At 44.1% G+C, this 22,977-nt stretch overlaps 2 protein-coding genes across 2 annotated transcripts; one reads left to right on the forward strand and one right to left on the reverse strand.

Moving 5' to 3' along the window:
* Nucleotides 1-356: 356 nt before the first annotated feature.
* Nucleotides 357-1,937, forward strand: cebpb (CCAAT enhancer binding protein beta). Its single transcript, XM_080497021.1, has one exon. It carries the CDS (start codon nt 534-536, stop codon nt 1,410-1,412), a length of 879 nt encoding a protein of 292 aa, XP_080353147.1. The 5' UTR covers nt 357-533; the 3' UTR covers nt 1,413-1,937.
* A 12,552-nt stretch (nt 1,938-14,489) lies between these two features.
* Nucleotides 14,490-22,652, reverse strand: ptpn1 (protein tyrosine phosphatase non-receptor type 1). Its single transcript, XM_080496676.1, has 9 exons — nt 22,519-22,652; nt 21,052-21,142; nt 19,981-20,081; nt 18,496-18,594; nt 17,754-17,891; nt 17,417-17,626; nt 17,161-17,322; nt 16,868-17,028; nt 14,490-15,374 (listed from the first exon to the last, which is right to left on the reverse strand). The coding sequence occupies exons 1-9, from the start codon at nt 22,573-22,575 to the stop codon at nt 15,068-15,070; spliced, it is 1,326 nt and encodes a 441-aa protein (XP_080352802.1). The 5' UTR covers nt 22,576-22,652; the 3' UTR covers nt 14,490-15,067.
* Between the last annotated feature and the right edge of the window lie 325 nt (nt 22,653-22,977).

Consider the following 22,977-nt stretch of genomic DNA (forward strand, 5'->3'; position numbering starts at 1 on the left):
TCTTCGCAGTGTGGGTTACGTGGTTGGTGTTTTGGTTGCTATTTTCACTTTTTGTATGAGTTTTTTCTCCACTTTCAGTTCATGGCGAACCTTGTCAAAAAAAACAAAAAACGCCCCAAAAGCCGCACTTTCCCAGTTGTCTGAGCGAGGATCGCAGCTGCGCACACAACTGGAGGGGGGGGAATAAAGTCGACGTTTTATTGAGTTCAAACTCAAACTCGGGTTATCTCACAGCTGCCCAGGTTCTCCGGTTGGTTCCGCGCCGCGCGTCACACACCTGCCCAGCTGTAACCCCGCCCACCCCGCGGAATAAAACCCCCCGAGACAGGAAGACCTGTCAATCCCTCCTCCATCCATGAGCGCAGCCACTTCTCTCCAAAAAAAAGTAGTTCAGTGCGTGTGGTTGAGTGAACACGGGAGGCTCCACAACTTGTGCCACATTTCATCACAGCAGGCGGACCAAAGTCGAACCTCTACCAGGGCGTCTCGTCTGTGCCCTGCACGCTCCTGCAACCCGGCCGCTCTTGAGATCCATGGAAGTGGCGGGTTTTTACGACGAGGGCGGCTTTGCTATCCACAGTAGAGACAGCATTATCAGTCCCATCGGCGGCGGCTCGTACTGGAGGCTCGGGGACTCGATGACGGAGCTGGGCATCGAGGAGCGGGAGCGAGCGATAGACTTCAGCGTGTACCTGGACTCCGCGTTGCACTGTCCGCAGCTGCCCGCGCAGACGCAGCCGCAGCAGGGGGACGTCTTCTCCGATTTCCTCGCGGAGAACAAGATCAAGCGCGTCGCGGCTCTCCACAACTACAAGAACTACTCGCTGCTCAACGAGCTGGAGGCGAGCCAGTGCGACAACTTGCGGGACCCCCGCGAGCCTTACGCGCTGGGCTACACCGAGCTGCAGGACTCTCGGGTGGACGGCGCGCTCAACCCCGACCTGCAGAGCCGCTACAGAGCCGCGGCTGCCGCCGCCGACCACAGAGACGACAGCCAAGAGGACGTGAAGATGGAGAACGGGTCGTCCGGGTTCGACATGAGGTCCTACCTGCACTACCAGTCCACCAGCGGCAGCCTGGGGAACATCTCCACCGCGTCCTCGACCTGCTCCAGCCCGCCCGGCACACCTGCGCCGTCAGGTAAAGGCAGGTCGCCGTCGCACGGGGGCAAGATGTCCAGCGGCAAGGCGAAGAAGCGCCTGGACAAGGACAGTGAGGAGTACCGGCTGAGGCGGGAGAGGAACAACCTGGCCGTGAGGAAGAGCAGGGACAAAGCCAAGATGCGCAACTTGGAGACGCAACACAAGGTGCTGGAGCTGGCGGCGGAGAACGACCGTTTACAGAAGCGCGTGGAGCAGCTGTCCAGGGAGCTGGCCACCCTGCGCAACCTGCTCTCCGCCACGGGGCAGTGAGTGGAGGAACGAACGAACAACCCCCCCCCCCTCACCACCCAGCCCTGAGCAGAGAGACTCCACGCGGATCTCCGGGGCTGCTTGTGTAATCATTGATGGACTTTAGAGCCAGAGGTGAAAACGGTACGCTTCACAAGTGAAGGCAGTGGCCGCCAGTTTACAAGGACACTTTGAATGGGACTGAAGAAGTGGGTTGCATGGATTGCGCAATCATTCCACGACTCTTCACATGTCACCTAAGCTTTATTCTCAGATGTAATTTTTTTTTTTCGTTCGTTTGTTTTGTTTTGTTGTATGCAGTATTCTGTGCAGGTTTTACATACGTACGAGTGAATTTCTACATTTTGTGTATAACTGGAGCAGTGGTTGTCAAGGGAAGAGTTGTGCTGCAGTGAAATGATGCAACTCTTTGTAATAGTATTGGCAATGAATGAAATAAGTCTAATTATTTAATATTGAAAGGTGAAATGCTTTAATTGTACTTGATATTTTATTGAATTAAACAGATTTATACTTTTTAAACAATTTCACTGGCAATTTCCTCTTTTTTGTGTGCTTTTGAAGCGGGTGAAGGCTCAGACAGACAGGGAGATGGGCGTCATACCCGCTTATTATTCACACTCATACTGTCTGTTTCTCATTTACAACATATTGCAGATCAGAAATGTACACAGTGTAGAATATTTTTGCAGTCTTTGAATGCAGACCAGAGTGCTAAAACCAAAAAAAGACACCAATACACTAAAGAAATTCCTTTTTATTTTGGAGGTGGTGTGAATTTTCTCCTGTGAGGCGACATACATTCAAACGGTGTCTCGAATCTCCATTATTGTAGTACTCCTGCAGGTTTCTGCTCGTGTATTCACGAAGCAGAAAATGATGATGAATAGTTTGATCGTCCAGCAATAATAATAATAAAAAATACCTGAGATATGGAATATTAAATAAAGGTTGATATGTTGTGTTAATAAATTGTGTTTTTTTCACCAGAGATGAGATGATGCTTATACCAGCAACACCAGTGGAGCAAGAAACTGCACATAATCGTTAGGTAACTCTTATTAGCAGTGCCATTTTTGTCTCTTGTTTATTCAACGACTTAAAACGCAAATCCTCGGATCCTGAAATAAGTCCAAATTATGTTGAATCGATACTGCTGAGTGCAGCAGAAAAAAGAAAGAAAAAAAAAAAAAGACTTGGTCACTGCACACAGCCCAGAAATGTTAGCTTTATCTTTAGCACACGGCTCTGTCAATAGTCTGCAGGGTGCACTGGCCCAGAGAGGGGTTCAAGGTTGCAGTAGAAATTAATGAGCAACTAGCCTCCTCACACTGCTTCAGGTCACGCTTCAACAGCCAAGACCTGGTCCACAGTGAAATACTGTATGAATAACCCCGAGCAAGACCTTGTTTAACCCCACAAGTAGGAGTCCTTCAGGAGAAAATGTAGAAATATAAAATGGGAGTGACACGCTCGGGTTGCACCAGACACAGATAAGTTGACAAATGGATTGTGGTGGACTTTACCAAGCCGTCGCTGTGTCCACAAAAAAAATGAAACGTATCTATCACAGACAAAGCACACTCCCAGACAGAGAAAAGGAGCGCGCGGGTGGGAATGCTGTCTTGCTCTTAAAGAAAACCCACCTCCGCTGGTCATTTGCACAATATCACTCTTACTGTAGTTGGCAGTGTCGTGTCACATTGTGTTCTCTCAATAAAACATGCAAACAGCGGTGCTGTTTTGTTTTTTTATTGCAGCCAGAGATGACATTTTGGATATTTCAACACACTCGAATGATGAACAGTTTGGCTTTTAACAGTTGTGCAATATCCTCTCTTCTCCAACACATCACCACTCGAAGACTGCTACACCCACATTAGACATTGTTGCTCTCGAAGCACAAGACAATAGATCCAAGATAGTTGTGGCTCAGCGTCAGGCCCGAGTGGGTACGAGATGGTGCAAACAGCATTCATCATGTTTAAGTGCAAAGCAGCGCTCCGGTTGTTTTTGGCCGTGTGCGCTGGCTCAGATTCATTTAAACATTGTGAGCATTCTTTCTTCGATGACCCCCCCCCCCCCACCTCCTCCTCCTCCAATTCCTGACGGAGCCCCATGCAGTCTCTCCCTGCTCCTGGCTGACATGCTGACAAGCAACAGGGAAATTCCCACACAGGATGACCTCTTTTCTCCAGAGTTTAGTCCTGCCCCCTCTCCGCGTTTTACCGTCAATGGGCAGTGTCTGTCCGTAAACTCCTTGTTGCATCACAACCCCTCCAAATGCTCTCCTGAAAACTCCTCTGATAAACCAATGCATACACAAACATAAACACACACACAGACTTGGGCCTCTTTGCTTGACATGACGTATTTTCGATCCTTTTACCCCAATCTTCATAACTAAGTGCTCAACAGACTGACCCACCCGGTTTAAAATGCAAGTCAGCGCTAAAGCTACGTCCGAATCCTTAAAAACAAGTAAATAATTATGACTTATGCACACAACATATGTTCGACCCAACGCCCCCCCCCCCCCCCCCCCCAAGTCTTGAACCCCACATACAGAGTAAAATAAGGAAGTACACACACACACACACACACACACACACACACACACACACACACACACACACACACACACACACACACACCTGTCATCCCAGTTCGCAGTGTACTAGTTGTGAAATGGCAGAATTTCTTTGCAACTATGAGTCATGCAATGATATGAGCATCTGTTTCTTCCTCAAAACACTTTTCTGCCATTGTTGCAACTGATTGTTATTCCCAAACAAATACAAAAAAAGTTGAATACAACATGATCCTATGATTTTTTTTTCTTTTACACCATAATTCTGAAAACAAAGAAGCTCAGCGTACATTCAAGGAAGAGCCTCAATTGGTTTTTTTCTTGTTACACCACAGACAAGGAATTTTTAAAATCAAGTTTTCAATTAAAGGATTCGGCGTTTCATTAGTCACTTGACAACGGAAGAACGTGCATTATAATTGTTTTCGCTCTAATTTTTGTCGTGGCCTCGACCTTCTTGTACATAAGGAGTTTATATATATGCTCATATTATCCTTTTATTTGCATATAGTCAGGTCGTTGGCAATATCTACTCTGACATCTTCTTGAATATGTCGATGGAACAATTAAGATTCCTGAAAACATTCCACCACTCTTTTTTTTTTTTTGAAATGTCTCTATTTAATGTCTCCTTTGAAATGCACCCTGACCTGCATGACTGAGACATTTCACCACGCAAACTTCTGCAAGCGCTGAAAGATATTTTTTTGCATAGGAGCATGGAGCTTCGAGCAATTCAGTTGTAAATTATTCAGGGAATTCATTCTGATTCGCAACCAAAACGTGGCCCTTGTCCACATGACATTTGTGCAGCTGTTGAACTCGGAATGAGGTGCGTGCAGGTTTCTAGAAACGGTCTTCTATCTGTTGACTCCCAACAACCAGACGTGAACTTCAGTCGATTGTTTGTGAGACAGAAACAATGTGTGTTTACTTCTGGTGGCCACAGTTGCATCTCGGAGAAAAAGTGCATGTAAAAGCCACTGGATTCAAAGACCAGACTAAACTCTGTGTAGGGAGGGTGTCACACAGGGTTTTGACTGGGTATCACTGTTTGTCTTGTGTACAAACAAATGTCAGGAGATACTTATTTTAGGTCCGGCTGCTCTGGGACTGTTTTTGTTCTGTATTTCCATAAATGTTTTTGCTTTACTTGTGTCCCATTCCCCGAAGAAAGACCTAACCTTATTGCTTATTTTTACCCCAATAACACAATAGCCTCCCTTTAGTCATGATTACATCGGAAAGTCAAATATATAACAACACATGTTTTATACAATGTGAAATCTTTGCATTTGTTGGTCATATATATTTCGATCCGTTTATTGTCATATCCAGTTTTGATAATTCAATCGTGTGCGCCGAATTTTTTATTTATTTTTTGATTGTCTTTTAGTGTTTGTAATAATGTGTCGATTAACGGTGTCACTGTTCAAGTGAAATGGCCGTCGCAGCATACACAAGTCATGCGATCAGTTTTAGCCAAACTCAGATCCCACTCTTTTGTTAAAATACATAGACGAAATTATATTCTCAGGGTGGATTTTTAACACTGTGATTTTACTTGTTTTATTGGAGTCCCTTCTGTGAGTGAAAGGGGCGCCGGATATCCGGATCAGGGCTTTTAACGGGAAGCAGGACCGGCCCTAGCTACGGTAAACGAATCTGATCTGTCTTGAAGTGAACCAGAATTTCGACATCTCTGTTCACTTCTGCTATTTCTTTGTGGATGACTGTGAAGACACAAAACTGACGTGCAGAAATGTCTTGCGGTCACTACACAGCAAGTGTCACTGCCCAAGATCTTGTGCAACAGCAGGCCGCACTTGACTTCTGTCCAAATTATTAGAGCAACGCAAGAGTCCATTTTGATACGTTTGAAGAAGTGAATAATAGGTGGGTCCCGAAAAAATGTTTGAAAACAAACTATAATGCAAGAAATATTTGAAAACAAAACTTTCCCTGCTGCTATCAGACATTAGTATGTCTACATCACAGAATTTACAACAATCCAAATACATCTCAATGTGTAATGTCATTCCATTCTCTAAATAAAAAAACATTTCAATATCTTTACATTGACAGCAGACATGTAGCCTAATGCAAACGTGTTATTCTGTTGACATGAGATGTTGATGTTGTATTTTGCTACAGCTGAACAAAAAGAGTTTTAAAGTAGATAAACATACAAACACACATTTCCCCCAGAGATAACTTATTTATGATTCTGATACAACAGACGACTTGTATAAATTGTGATCAAATTTACAAGCGAGTCAAAAAAGATGGCGTAAATGGGACCAAGAGGTTTGAGAGAGACCGTCGAAGCAGATGGACTCTCCACTCTATGTTAAAACAACTTAGAAAGTGATAATAACCCGAAAAGACAGCAGATTGTGGTGGCCCAGCTGAAAAGCTCATGACAGATAAAGAGGAAACAGGAAAACACACAACACAAATGTAACATTTATATTTACTGATTGAGCAGAAAACTTTAGTCATCAAAATAAAAAGCTAAACAAAATAAAAGTTGCAGAGGGTGACGCCGAAGAGGAGAGAACTACATCACAACGTCTATCCATCCGTTGTTTATACTTGTTTTTTTTATCCGAGCTGGGATCAAGGGAAGTACAACAAGCAGACAACAGGCAGAAGGCAGGGTCACCCTGAGCAGGTCAGTCATAAAGGACAGACAATCACACACAGCTGAGGTCAATTAAGAGCCAGTTTACTTAAGATGCCTGTGTTTGGATTAAGGCTGGAGCAGCACAGAAGATGGACGGGACAGATAGCAAGGAATGAGTGTAAAAACCTGACGCAGTTTGGAAAAAGTGTGGGCAATTATTGACGAGCTTGAGTTTTGGCATTAGCCAACATATTCACATGTTCGTATAGATGAGAATGTCAGAAACATTTAACATCAAGTTGACACGTCGACAGTGCAAGGCAACTTTATTTGTATGCCACGTTTCAGCTGCAAGGAAAATTAAAGTGTTTTACATGAACAGAAATGGACAGAAACAAGTGCAGGATAATATTTGAGACATGAAGAAAGGTAAACAAACACATAATGGGAATTAAAATAAACATAAGAATACAGATAAAAAGTAAATGCAACACAGGAGTCACACACAAAAGTGCCACTTTTAATGAATAATTGCTTTACTGAGTACATAGTGCTCTCTGATGGTGAAATGGGTAAAACTCTAAATACATAACTACACATAAATCACTTACAATTACACAATAGATGAGCTATACACGTATTTATGTTGTTTACATAACTGAGTAAGGGATCACATTCTCTAATCAACCCTTTATATTTAGTTTTTCAACTAAAGACATCACGACATCAACACTCCTTTTTAGCTTTGAAACTCCAGAAACCCTGTAGACCTCTGCAAGTAGTTCACTAAAACAGGAATAAAAAAAAAAAAAGTACAATGAGAAGAACTGCACTCGTCCCTCAAAGTGGCGAGGTTACACTCAATTCTGAAAGTTGAGCTGATGGTGCTGGTTCCTCAAAGCTGCTCCCCAAAACTTTCCTAGATTACCAGACATCAGAAGTCGCTGGTCCGGCGAGCGGCCGTGCACTCTTAGTCTTACCAGCGGACCGTGGACATTGTGGAAGTGAGACTTTTCTCCTCAGGAGTGCTGAACACATAAGAAACTCCTGCTTCCCACCACACACAGTTTAAGCAGGAGTAGAGCCGTCACTGAAAGCCAAGAAATGCTGCTGCCAGGGCAGAATTGTGGGGACGAAAAAGGTTGTGGTGAGAAACCAGAGTCGGCAAAATGTGGTGGTGGAATTTATACAAAGAGAGGGAAGTTGTGAATTTAAACCAATTCATGAAAGATTTTTTTATCTGATCATACAACAGCATGAAACAACATCACAGGCCATATTTTGAAGATGAAACTGCACATTTTTGTCGTTGAGTGAAGCATACTGTAAATATTTAGCTCATGAAATCACAGACGGCAGCGTGAACAAGGAGGCGTATGTGTCGTGTAGAGTTTGACACGCAGATTACTCAACAGGAAGTATGGAGCGTTGCCCCTGGTGGCAGCCATGAAAACATGCACCACCTACACAAGTTGAAGTATGTGGCCGTCCTCACGTTCATCACGTCGTACCTTTCACCTTGACATCAACAGACGTGGCAAACAAACCCCAAAAGGGAACGTGCGCGTGCGTGCGTGCGTGCGTGTGTGCGTGTGCGTGTGTGCGTGTGTGTGTGTGTGTGCGTGTGTGTGTGTGTGTGTGTGTGTGTGTGTGTGTGTGTGTGTGTGTGTGTGTGTGTGTGCCTGAAACCATCACATCCGATGCAACAGGTTGTCCTTTTCCACCGATGTGAGAAAAACAACAATAAGCCATAAGAGCTCAGTGATGACATCGGTAGCGAGGCAGCCAGGTTTGTTTACATGTTGACCACATGTCAAGTGTCCACGTCATAGCTTCTGGCTGCGTGCAGCGAGCGAAAGGATGCGGGAGCTTTGATGCACTTGAAGGGGGAAGCACCGGCTCCAAGCTGTCAGTGTTTTACGCTATGACCTACATGCATGAACTCTGAGCCTACGATAGCCGATAAGGCTATGTCACATCGCTTGCGTGTCTGACGGTTGATCCTCAACAGCAGAAACCAGTGTGGTGGTGGTGGCGAAGGGGAGGACAGGAACAGGAAGAGGAACTGCTCACGGGTTCAAGTCTCAACAGACGCAACCAGAGAGACAACAACACGCTGTGCTTTTCCACCCCCGTTCAAAACATTTGTGCCGCGTGTCGCGCGGAAAAGTGGCCGATACATCGCCACAGTTTTGAGGCTCTCAGTGCATTGATGCGGAGGAGTGCACGTGAAAGGTAGCGCTGCTGGTGGTCGAGCAGCATCTGCAGACACAGTTTTAGTCGAGCAGTTCTTGGCTGTGACTCCGGGCCCTCAGACGGGTGTGAAATACACTGTGGTGGTCATGAGGTTATCAGGTTGCTAAGAATTATACCAACATACTGTATGCATGTATCATTTTATGATTGCGTGTTCCTTTCTTGGATGATCACAGTATTGCAAACCAACCTCCTCATAACGCAAAAAGGAGGGGGGGGGTAAGCTGTGGAGGAGGTTGGCACGGTACAGAGAAGTGAGGTTATGGAGAACCTTGAATGTCAAAAAGTAAAGTTTCAAGTGATGGCGCTGTTTTGGAGAACAGGGGTTATGTCATGGGAAAGAAAAAAAAAAAAAAAAGGTGTTGTGGTGAAGAGCCAGTTGGACTTTATGGATGGATTTGAGCAGGAGACCAGAACGGGAGGTGGCCAGGACGTGGGCCAGTGTGGCGGTGCTGCTGGGTGAGCGGGAGGGCCGATGCCGGTGATGTTGCGATGGTTGAAATACGGAGACTGAGTGATGTTAATGATGTGGATTTGAAACGATAAAGTGCTGTTCTGGAACGACCCCCGGACTCTGAACCTGAACGGGAAACAGAGGAGCTGTCGCCATTGATGGAGAGACTATGAACTTTTGTGAAGGAGCCAATGCGAATTGGTTGAAAGGTAGAGCTGGGCGTCATCTGCATAGCAATGGAACTGTATAATGTATTTTTGAAAAAAAAAAAGGGGGAGGAGATAGATCATGAATAAGTATTTTGTTTTTTATTTGTTTCTATTATCTTCACTATAACTGTTTCTAGCCGATGTTAGGGGTAATGTTGGCTTTCAAATCTAATCCCCCCCTCCGAAAACAAACATATGTGACTCAGACTTGATCGAACATTTCAAGAAGTCCATCGCAGTATACTGGGAGATGTGGTACATGCATCACCTGACAGTAAGGGAGGAGCATATGAAGTCAGCACAATTTTTGCAGAACGCAGACGGAGAAAACGCCCTCGAGCTCAAGATGACTCATCAGACATTTGACACTTAAGATGAAGAGGAACTTTGAGTGGAAAATACTCCAACAACATCTTTTTGGCAATAATTTGGCACAGATCAGTTCATACTTGAGTAAATAGTGTATGTATCCAAGATCAACACTTGAGGAGATGCATTTTTAACTTTATGTAGACTGTAATGTTCTGGTAAATGGAACTGATTTTGGTTGCCTTAGTTTCGCAATACATTTGGGATTTTCGAGGGAGATTAACTCGCCGGCTGATGGTGTTAAAGAAACAATCCATGTGGGTAGCTGTGGATCAGATGATAGGGCGGGTCATCTTCCCATCCCTTGGTCGTTGGTTCACTCCTCATCTTTGCTTAAGCCGTCTGCCGACGTTTCCTCAAGTAAGACGTTAAAACCCAAGAGGCTTCCAGTGGTGGTTGAGCACATTACTCATGTCGCCATTATTGTCAATGTTACAAATCTTGTAAAGCACTTTGAGACAAACAAAACAGTCAGACCAGGGATTATATAAATCCACCTATAAGGAAATTAAGGGTTTGGGGGTTTTGAAGCTGAAAAATTGGGACCACACCACACCACACTATGCACTGTATAGTTTTTACACTTGCACATATGAAATATGACACCTTAATCAGTGGAATTCAGAAGAACGGTTTGTTTTTAGACTTTATTACCTCTTGAGATTGACTAACTAGTTTTGCATGTGATTTTAAACTCCATGCTAAGGCATGCTATCCAGCTGCTATCTGCAGCCTATATACTATCCAAACATCACTGTTATCACACCTCTTATCTCATTTTTTGCAAGACAGCAAATATTTTAAGTGTACTGACCAAAACTGCTCCTTCAGACATGTGACTTTACAAAAGTTTGACCGTGTGCAACGTGTGAATCAGAAAAGAAGCACTCGAGCAAAAGCAGTGCAGTAACAAGTACTCTGTTTGCCTTTGAAACGTCATGGAGAGCTGAATCCGATCCCCATGCATGCTTTTCGTCACCGGTCGATACTGAAAGTCGACGCTCGTTCCTTCCCCCGCCTTCTTGGAGCGATAAGGGCATGAAGAGACATGGTACACCTGACAGCGCTCACGCCGCGTTGTCTTAAGTCTCCATTGTGCAGAATTTGCTACGTGCAATGACTCACAGAGTTTTGCAGAGTCACACTTGGAAAGCTCTGACTCTCCTCGTGTTCAGGAATTTCCTGATCCCGGCTCCGCTCAATGTGAACACAATCCGCAGGCGACGCGGGGAGACTTACAGGCAGCGCTGGTCCCTCCCTCCCTCCCTCCTTTTCTCACAGCTGGCCAGCTATTGGGAAGTTCCAGGTTAATAACTAAACTCAGGACACATGCTGGAAGAGTCAGCAGGGCAGGGCAGATATAATTTTTTTGGACGCCTGCGAATGTGGAGTCAGCGTAGTTCACAATGAGGCTGAGTAAGGAGGCGCTGTGCGCCGAGGCACTTTTGACAGTTGTTCCAATCCGACTGTCATATTTAAAATCTGTGACACGCTCAGTTGAGAACGTGTAGGCCTGGCAGATGGCACACATAGATGTAAGTGCACTAAAATATGACATTTAGTTGCTTTCAGATCATAATATAAAAACACTGTTCAGCGTGAGTCATGACATCAAACAGATTAAAGTTTCAGGAGCGGCAACTGTGGCTTTAAGATGACTTCCGGCCCCCAGTCACACACCTTGATTGTAGTTTTCCTAAAGCAGCTTGTTCTGTCTTGTTCCTCGCTTGACGTCAGCAGAGCGGTGGTTGGGGAGTGCTATTACTCACCCTGTTTAAGTTGCATTCCTGTACACCACGTACCAGCGCCTGCCTCCTATTTCCCAAACAGGAAGTCCCAGCCAAGACTGTTGCCAAATCATCTGTAGTACACCCCAATGGTTCAGTTTACTCAAGCCGAGCATGTCTGTCTGTTTGATAGAGAATGTCACGGTCAGAGTTCACATCAAAATGTGCAGTGCCAAAGTTTGGACATCAGCCTTGAAATCGTGACAAGAATCCATGTAACAGTAAGTGACTTGAGGAGAGTGACAGTGACACCCACTTTAACAGAAGACATAATGATTTGGTGAACTTAAAGTCCCAGTTTTAAAACACATTTTCATTTAAAGAAAAAAATAAATAAATGAGTACGTTTCTGTTTTCTTTTCTTTTTTTTAAATGAGGGTCGTTTGTGGCATGTTGCGGCTTCCCCCTTGTAAGTTAAAGCTATTCTTGGGTATAAAGAATGCCTTCCCGGCATCAGATCACTGTGAATACAGCAGAAATGATGAGTTAAACCAAGTACAACGCAGGACAAAGTTGACAGTTGGAGCCAGCAAAAAGGCATGGCTTCATGTTTAACAAATGAGTGTCACAGACCCAAAGCGCCACCTGCTGGTCGAGTTATAAATACTTCATTCAGAATCTGCAGAGGCAGAACATTGCCACTCAGAAAAAAACTGTTCTGTAACACATAAATATGAAGTGGATCACAACTCAACAAAAAAAAATAAGTGAAGGACTTCACGAGAATGTTCCAAAACCTTCAAAAAGGGTTGACGAGTCAACCATTTTTACTAAACCATAATTAAGAAATGATGTGCTTCTTTGTACTTTGGGTGCAAATATGCCAGTAAGAGTATTCATACCCGCCTGCTGCTTATTTAATTAATGGTAATTTTCTCGTTACAAGCTATTCTAAGTGTACATTGTTATTGTCACCATTGTTTAGTAGTTTAATAATGTATAATTTTAAAACATCCTGTCGATCGGTCAAACTGCCTCTACAATGGTGTTCCCAGACAGTTTACCAAAACCTAATTGAAATTTTGTACGACAAAAATGTAATGATTTCTGAGGGTAATTGCCTTGTGAGGACAGCCCTTCCTCCTAACCAGTGTACCATTATTTTTCTTACCTGATCTATGGGGGAAAAACATTCCCTCTATGTACTATCAAATGATTTACTATTAATAAGACCCACTTTAAAGCCCCTCAAAAGTTGTATAGAAACACTTGTGGATTTCAAATGATAACTGTACTCTTAAAAAAAAAAAATACATGTAGGCTGGAAACCAGAGAACCTGGAGAAAACTCAGCACAATATCAGCACAAAGGCCCTCAACTCAAATCACTGAGGTAAGAGCTAGAAACACATCATGTGTTTGCTGTGTTCGTGAAGAGATCAGGAGGGTGCCCTACCCGAGTAACTTTACATCTGTGCTGGCAAATACTGCATAAAGAGATTTCCGTGAATGCAATGGTGAAGAAAGGTGCAAGTAAATACTGTAAAAGCAGCGAGACCGGCGTCTGTGGTCGCCTTGAAATGACGAGAGAAACAGAACTAAAGACAATACTGCACAACATAATCATCTACTGACTTTTCTTTCCTCCCTTCCTTTTCCTTCCTGTGAGGCTCCATCTCATGTTTGGGCAGCAAAGCAGAGACTTTAACTTCCTCTTCAGGTGAACGTGCATTAATGACTCAGATCAGGAGAAAGGACGGAAAATAAGTGACATCAGACCATATGAACAGTTGATGTTTTTTCCTTTATTTAAAAAGTAAAACAACAAATGTAAATAAAAAAATACATGTTTTGTTTTTTTTTTCTGAGCTGAGCATAAGTATAGAAAAACAATAACTGGAGAACCTGGTGCAATGGCTGCACAGGTGCTGAGATTCACTCCCTTGCTAATGCGGAACAACAAAAAAAATACAAACTCAGCACACTGAAACCTGACTTGAAATATATATTTCTATCTAATAAGGATTTGTCCTTGGAGAGGACATTTATACATTCTAAAAGAAAGGTACAGCCGTCAGACAAAGTACTGGACTTTGTCTCGTCCTGAAAGTAAACGAACATTAGCAGCTCAACTAATCTCTTCTCAGGACAAACCTGTCGATTCACAAATGCAGCATGCTAGAAACAAAACAAATCTGGATTAGAAGAAACAATATTGCCAGCTCAGGGCCACGTTACAACAGACAATCACTACAGTGTATTTCTTGTTTTTTCCTCCCTGTGCTGGTGTTTTGATTTTTTTTTTTTGGTTTGTTGAAAATCCCTGGTTTTCTGATCAAACTCAGATAAAAAAAAAGAAAAAAGAAAAAAAGGTGAGCACAATCATTCACAATTTGTATTGCTGGCAAAATAAAGTGGGGTGTGGGTTATTTTTTTGCCACACAACGTTAAGCGTTGAGGTTTTTTAATCCACTGCGAGCGAAAACGACGAAAATCCATGACTTAGAAGCTCAAATGAAAGACCTGGAGCCGTTCAGATTTCTCTGATTTTAACACCAGGTGAAGACAAAGTGCAACAAGTCACTTTAACACGACAGACTTTTTTTTTATTTATTCCCACGTCACTGCTGCACCAACAGGTCAGATTACACAGCAGGAATCAAAAGTCAGGAGGTCGCCTGGTTAATATTTCACTTGGAGCAAAAAAAAAAAAAAGCTTCATCAATGACCAGTCTGGCGTACGAAACGCTCGCACTGCGTGTTCACCTCCTGCAGCTAAACACGGGCCACTCGGGGAGATTAGGTAACAATCAACCCCCCCCCCCCCCCCCCCCAAGTCCCAGCATGCATCTCCTCTCCGGTTGGCACAGGGTTGTTTCCTCTCTCTCGCCTTCGCGTGCTTCACTTTAATGCTGGGTTGAATCTTAACCCAAAAAAAACATAGCAACATGGGAAAAAAAAGTTTATCTTACTGGCATGTATGGTCAAAAAATCTGGCTCTGGGATTTCTGATCCGCTCGTGTGAGCAAATGAACACAAGTGGCGAAATGGAAGAACACATTCGAGTGTCGTTTGGTAAAAAAGAGACGTCGGCGGTGAGAGGATTGGTTCCGACTCGCAGAACAGCCGAAAACAAGCCTAACCCCGCCTTTAAAGGTTGAGTCTTGGTATGACACGAGTTTTTGCTATGAAAAAAGATGGGGGGGGGGGGGGGGGGGGACAAAACGGAGGCCCTGAGCGTCCAAGATGGCATATACTGGAAAAAAAGTGACGTTTGAGTGGGCGATGAGGAGGCCGAGCCCTCGTTACTGCGGAAAAGATAAGATGAGACCGAGTCCGTCCGCTTCGGTCGCAGAGGCCGACTTGACAAGCCGAGTTCGCTTCAAGAGCGAAAGGAGGAAGAAAAAAAAAAAAGAAGAGAGACATCAGTGGAAATATGCTCGATAACAGACATAAGCACTGAGAGCCAGCGCAGTGCACAGGCACACGTTGGTGAGGAGAGGGGACCACGTCCCCGGCACAGGAGAGCCACCTGCTGGCCGCTCTGCTGCCTCGGGCAGCTCCGGCTCCTCCGCCTCCTCGCACTGCTGCTGCTGCTGCTGCTGCTGGGATTTGTTCGGAGCTTTGGAGGTAAAATCTTGGATTCCGACATGGCCGTCGGGCAGATCGCTGTCAGGAGGAGGCTCGGGGGCAGCGATGTTCCTCTTTCGCAGCTCCGACTCCTGCGTGGACCTGAATGAGAGAACGACGAGTGGAAACGGAGCAAGATTAATACTTTAAAGCCTCCTTGGGGGGGCAGTTTGACTCCGTTTTATTTGAAGATTACAAAAGCCGAGGGATGAAAGGATTTTCTCCGCACCGACTGAGCTTGCACCTGTCGCCCGCTCTCCCCTAAAAACTGCTTTACCCCCCCTAAAACTTTGTGCAGAGGATTTGCAATACTCCAGCTTTTTGTTTAAGATTTGCACAGCAGCTAAACCAAAACTCGTATTCCCGATACTCTGCGCAAATGCTTCCAAGTGCAAAAAAGATTATTTCAAAAGAAGATGCACAGAAAAACAATAAGGCGCCATCTTAATCTCATTTCACAAATATGGTGATTTGCAGAACTGAAACAGACCCACACATGACTGGTTTCTATTTGTCATCATTAACCCGAACCCACTTAATGACCTCATTGCAGCTTATTATGGCGTTAATAATACAAATATAGTTCTACATTACTATTACACTGCTGTACAGACTGTAATTTTACTTTGTAATTAAACTGTAGACTCGTATGTCGAGAAATACAGACTGAACTGCAATAAATGATGTTTTCAATGCACTGTGAAGCCATGCTCTGTATGCCCACATATTCGTGTTAACAAACTACATTTTACTTCATTATTTCAACATTAGAGCATATCTGGTAGCAACAGGCCCGAATATAGACATTGCAGATGCTTAGATCAATATAGAAAGTGACAGATTACGGCCAAATCATTGATGACGCTTAAAAACTACATCTCCGTTTCAGAAACTGAGCATTTCTGAGCACCTCTGTGATTTTTGTTTTGATATCTGCGAAAGAGCAGGTATAAATGTTCTACGTACAGAAGTCGTTCAATCTTACGGTATGTTTTTGATGGTACCGAGTACAAACGTGCTTGAGGTTGATTTCTCGTAGGCGTGAATGAGTGCGATTGCCAGGAGGGAACCCATCCTCCATCATAATAAACTCAGTTGTGCGAGCTGGTTCAGTCCAAACAGCTACACCATCAGTGTCGTTATCGCCACCATTCTATCGTTTCCTCTGAAACTTTCCTGCCACTGTAGCTTCACTATGATCCAGCTGCTTATCTTCATTCCTTTGTTTCCTCGTCTAGCTGGATATTACCGGCGGTCCAACGCTAGTCAAGGACACGGTCAAACACTTCCTGTCTCGCTCTGCTTCCATTACTGGCATTTTAATAATTCCAAACTTCCTCTTAAATCAAAGTGGTTTCATTTTGAAATGGTCAAATAATATTTAACAGATCATTTTACAGTTATCAGTCTGAGTTGTACACATTTTGGTCAAGTCAAATCTTGAGAACAACAAAAGGCATTTTTTTTTGTATTTTCTTTGGTTGATTTCTTAGTGCAGTATGAAAACATAACATCAGAATCCAATTGAAAGTGGCCTAGAAGTCCTAATCGGGATACTGGTGTTCCAGTAAACACGCGGGACGGTTGCCGGTTACCCAAGACTGCGGATCTCCACGTGTCGGATGAGCTCGTCCTTCTCGGGAAAAAAGGATGACTCAACTTTCCCGTTGTGAGGATCTCTGGGAGGAGGGAGAGGAGGAGGAGGGCTGAACTCCGGGGGGTCGTCCTCCTCGTTGGAGAGCTCTTTCCATGACTCCTAGCCAAAGAAAAGAGAGAAGCTATTAACACACTGGACCTTGAAGTGTGATTCTGCAGCAAACGTGATCATGGCGAAGGCTTTGATCGAATCGATGCCGATGCAGAGGGGAAAGAAGGGGGCGGGACTTGCCTGCAGTGACGTGTCCCCCTTGATGTATTTGGCACCTTCAATGACCGCGAGGTAGGAGAAGCGCAGCTGGTCCGCCGTCTGAATCAAGCCCATCCGATACCGCCGCATCTCAAGCAGCACGTCGCGAATGCGCACCGACGACGGGTCCTTGCGGAGGGACATCTGCACACGATACGAAAAAAAAACACACACCCCCGTCCACTTCAGCTTTACGCGGACTTGCGAATACTTCAGAGATGGGAGCCTTAACACAAACCAGCAAGAGGCAGGTGTCCACCAGACAAAAGGTCCCGGAGCGTCCGATTCCGGCGCTGCAGTGCACCACCACCGGTCCCTGGTCCGAGTTCAGACACCCCGACTCGCGCACTTTGAAAAGGAAGTTGAGGAAGGAGGCGGGCGACTCTGGTACCCCGAAGTCGGGCCAGGTGGTGTAGTGAAAATGTAGAATCTCACGAGTCTCCTGAGTCTGTAGACAAGGACAAATGCAAAAAAATTTTTTTTTTAAATGAGAGGAAACAAGACAAATCTGAATAATTGTTCCAATTCGATTTTTTTTTTTTTTTTTTTTTACAAACTCCTGGCAGAAGACTCACCGACAGGTTTTCCAACTCCAGCTGACGGACTGTGTAGTAAGACTTGACGTCTTCGGAGACGAAGGTGAGCTTGAAATTGGTATCTTCAAAGATAGCATCTTTCTCCTCCCTGTGCGGCCAGTACTGGGCACATTTAATCTGCGGGAGACGAGATAAGCCGTGAGTCTCCGGGTGTCAACGACAAGAAGTGCCACCGCGAGGAAATTAAACTCGGGGGAGACAAAAGGACAGGCCTTCATAACATTTTGATTCCCAGCGATCCCTTGAGAAGAAATAAAAACAAACATGGAGGATGTGCAATCATATTTATTTCTACTAATATGGCTTTTTTTTTTTTTTAAGAAGTGGAGGCTTAAAAAAAAACCCAAAACAGGATAAAAGCAGTAAAAACAAAAGACAAAATTGTCAAACTGAAAGCTATTAACTCGCATTTAATAAGCAAATAATAATAAATCAAAGTAGCATTGATCAGTTGTGATAAGAGGCGAGGATTGTGTGCCTCCAGTTATGAAAAAAAAACAACAATTCTGCAAAAAAGTGGAACTATGTGAGACCAACAAATGCAAAGGTGACCTTTCGCTTCATTTTACATTCAGATCGTGGCTCAAACTGTGTAATGGCTCCCTTTGCTTGTATGTGGTCATTTTTAAACCGTTTTCAGCCATTATAGCCTGTGTCCTTGTTCCTTCATCTCAAAAAACGAGCTGCAATCGACAGCGAAGGGGAAGAAAATGCAGCTTACGGATCCTTTCTCTATAACTCGGTTCAGCATCACAACTCCACGAGTCCTCTGCTCCCACACCATCTCCCAGAAATGGCCACATGTATTCGGAAGGGGTCCCTAAAAAGGAAATGGAAGCAACAGTCTTTTAAAACAGCTGTTTTTTTATTTTTAGCTGCACAGCAATAATCTATTTTAATGCATTTTTTAAGGCTTTTGATGATGTTAAAAAAAAAAAAAAAAAAAAGACACTCGAAAGAGGAAGTGGACTTGATTTAAGTCTCCAGTCTAATGTTTTACTATGTCTCTGCTGTTGAGCATTATTTGGGCATGAAAAATAAAAGAATGTGTATTTTAACATGCTTAGAAGAAGACCCTTAAAATAAAACCAGAGACAACGCAATATATTGCAGCTTCGAGGAAAGATGGAAATGGAGCATTATCAATCACTTTAACTTCCGCTTGGGCATTTTTTTTTCTTTCTTTTTTTTTTAAGCCGTAAAACATGATGTTGAACACTGAAGTGCAGAAACTATTTGGGCCCTTCTGTCCATTTCGCTGCTTTGTCCTTTTGTCATAGAACAGCTCCGACGGGACCTTTGAAGGTTCCTTGTTGCATCTGGCTCCAAGACTTTTAGCTGCAGATCCTTTAAGTCCCGTGGATCAAGACTCTTTCCGGCTCAGGCCACAGCGCCCGGGCACCAGTTCACAAGTCGCCCCCCCCCCCCCCCCCCCCCACCACCACCTCCCCACCGTTAACTGGGAATTATATGCTTACAAACCACCGAGGTCATTTCCTCGAAAATCTACCCCAAAACAAAAAATAATCAACTGTTCACCATCTAATACCCACGGTTACGTAACGCGAGTAATGATGTCGAAGATCCCGGAGCAACTCGAACTTCTGAATGAACGTGACTAGAACAGTGGCAATATTGCCATTTCACAGAAAGAAGAAGTGGCTATATGTACATGTGTCAATATAAGCTTGGCTGCGTCTTGACAGCGATTGATTATGCGGCAAAAGATAAATAAGGAGGTTCGGATTTTTTTTTTTTTTTTATAGCTTCACGCAACAATTCATTATCAGCCCATCTGCACACCGGCCGACACTTTAACTGCACACAGGAGGAGTTTGCGCTTGTGAACAAACGCATTAATGAACACATCAATTATTCATACGCCGACAGAAGGTTTTTTTGTAACTGAATGAACCTCAGAGTCACATAATTCAGTAAAACCTCCCTGCAGACGTCCCGCGTTATTATCAGAATGTTTACTCAAGCATGAGCAAAATGCCTTTTATAAAAAGGAAGGATATGGCGCTTATTTGGTTATATATTTTCTAACTTACTCACTAATGTCTTCTTGTTGGGACAAATCTTTCATCTTTTCCTACCATGTAAACTGCTATATATTATAAGAACTAGATTTTGTAAAATGTGTGTGAAGGGAGAATCTGTATAACGCCCACGTTACTGTACAGAGGTTTTTGGAAACACTCACCTGAGTGAGGATATAGTTCCTCTGCGCCTCGTCTGCCGCTATAAGGCTGGCGTTAATGTAGTCATTCGTACCGAGCTGCAAACATATTCTGCTGTGGTCAACTGAGGAGGGAAATTTAAAAAAGAAATGTTTAAAAAAGAAAGAAAAAAAAAGACATGGAAAATATACACTTTGAATTAGCCGCATCCTCCAGGGACAACAAGTGAAACTCTCAAAGCGACACAGCTGCTGAGAAATGAGAGCCGCTTGTTCAAACTGAGAAGAACATGAATACGTGTAAAACTCGTCGAGTTTAAATCCAGCAGTTTAACTCTGTGTGTATTTCAAATAGCTTATCTGGCGTGAAAAAGAGGAAACCACAGTTCAGCGACTGGTGAAAACATTTTACTCAGAAAAGTCTTTTTATATGTTAAACACACGTCGGGTTTATAATGAGAAAATAAAGATCACTGCAATGACAAACTTAAGACAATGTTTTCGTAGACTAAATCCAAGTTAATTTTTACATCGATACGTTTGTGTAGTTGGTTTATAATTTTTTTGAGCACAAACTGTGATCACTTCAAGTCACAATAAACCTTCACAGGAAAAAAAAAAAAAATCAGAATAGATCAATTTTTCAGCATTTACCTCGTGTAGTTTACTGACATTTACTACCAACATACTGACGCCCCCCTGAGTAAAATATACAGCGATAAATTAGCCGGGATTATGATGCCAGTCTGTCCTCGGTGACGCAACGCCGAGGGCTGTTGTGCAACGAGACCGTTCTCTCACTTCAAATGGTGATAAGAGTGTGTCGAAACGGCAGTAAATTGACATATTTGTACAAGAGAAAGAATGAGCGGGATGACGCTGCCGTGACTTCACAGAATAAGTCACCCCTACCCCCACCCCCCTCCTCTCCTGTACCGATGTTTGAACATAAGTAGGAGATTAGAAACTCTGCAATACTGTGGGTGGAGCGCAATGCAAAGAGTCCAACAGTGCCGAAGAGACTGTATTAGGCTTTCTTTTTTTTTTTTTTTGTCGTAGTTAAAAAGACCGTTTAAGGTCCAGTGGCGAACTTACATGGGCTGACGTCTCTGTATCGATTCCGGGTCTTGTTTTCAGGCGATTTGGCAACCTTGCACGGGAGTTCACATGATTGCTGACGGATGTCCTGCCACATGGAAACAGCAACATGTCGGTGTTACATTCACATCACTTTAAAACCATTTTGTGTGTGTGTGTGTGTGTGTGTGTGCATCAGCCAGATGCTTTAAAAGTAAATCCGAGCAAAAAAAAAAACCCCCCCCCCAAAAAATTTGGAATTGATTTGGCGTCAAGTTTGTGGTCGTATTGTATCTCCGTGTTTGTTTCCAAAGTCCCACATATTTAGCGTGCTTATTTTTCTGTTTATTCTGTGCAAAGAAGCGTATTTGCTCGTGAATGTTTTACATTTGTCAACGCTTTCCTTGCCGTTTGTCGTCTTCTTTTATAATCTCGGTTGTGGTCTCTTTATTCCGCACAGCCAATTTTCCATCACATTTTGGTCATTCTACATCTCTTTTTGATCGTTTTTGTAGCCCGAGTTGAGCCCGTTTTGTGTTTTCTTCTCATTTTGCCGCCATTTGTAAATATTTGATGTATCCGTCGTTTGTCTCGTACATCTATCGTTGATTATTTTAGGTCCGACATCGTTTTATGTTTAATCAAATACTGCTGTGTGTACTCCAGCATCTTTTTTTTTGTGGCAATCTGTTGTTTTCATAACCAATCTGAAACTGTTGACTTTACACCCATGCCTGGTTGTTTTAGGACCGAAATTCATCATTTGCCCTGTTTGGAGATCTTTGCATTCATTTGCTGGTATTGGTGACATGTGCAGGGAGCACAATGCTTTCACCCTCAGTGGTTTCAGATAATGTTAGATTGTCTCAAAGATGGATGGATGCTTTTAATTTGGAGGTCTTCCATGACTGCAGGTTATGGAGACATTAAAGTTTAAAGTTGAATTTCTCCAAACAGCATGTCTTACACAGCTGAAAGAAGTTAATTAACGTCATTAGATTGACAGATTAAACAACTCGGGTCTTGTAAATGATTAAAAAAAAAAAAATTCATATCTACTTTCTTGTATAATATACTGATAACTGGTGAGAGGCAATGGATGAAATATTTTATCTTGTGATTAGATTTTTTTGGGGGGGGATAACAGGTAATCAGTCACGATGGACGCACAGTTTGAACTGAACAATGTTGGAGCTCCGTGTGTGTGTGTGTGTGTGTGTGTGTGTGTGTGTGTGGGGGGGGGGGGGGGGGGGGGGGGGGGGGGGGTTCTGCCGGCTGCAGCCCCGGCGGCGCAGAGGCATCGATCCTCGGGTAGAGCCGAGCAGGAAAGACCGGACAGATCCAGGTACAGCCACAGATCGGACACTTGGCAGACGTTTACAGCCCCGGGCTTCCGTGTCGGCCTCACCGCCGTGACAGCTTTCGTCCCCCCCGGTCCCACCCGGCCCCCCCTGTTTCCACCTCGAGTCCAGCCGCAGCTCCTACCTGATAAACGGCGCTCCAACTGCCGTTCTCGTCGATGTCCCGAAACTCGGCTTCCATCGCGGACAGTCCAGCTGTCTCCTCTCTTCCCGATCGCGGCGACAAACCGCAGCTCCTGTGTTCCCGGTGCTCAGACTCGGGACTGCGGTGGATGAACTTTCCCCCCCCCCCCACCCACCCCCCAGCAAGCAGCCGCCGCCTCCTGCTCCGCCGCTCCCCTGGTTCCTCCGTCCGGCCGCGCAGATCACCGCCTCGGCCTGTTGTTAGCGGAAACACGCCGCTAGCTCCTCCTACAACCGAGTCGCTGCCGTCCTTGGGAAGCTTAAATTAAAAAAAAAATAGAATTAGAAAAAAAAAAGAAAAAAAGAGTAAAACACGTTTAAATAGAGAGGCAGCAATCCGTCGCCGGCTGTACAAAGCGTGAAGCGAAGGTTTAAGAGAACGTGCGGTCCGGATGTGAGT

Source organism: Blennius ocellaris (assembly GCF_963422515.1).
Source record: "Blennius ocellaris genome assembly, chromosome: 5".
Classification (NCBI taxonomy): Eukaryota; Metazoa; Chordata; class Actinopteri; order Blenniiformes; family Blenniidae; genus Blennius; species Blennius ocellaris.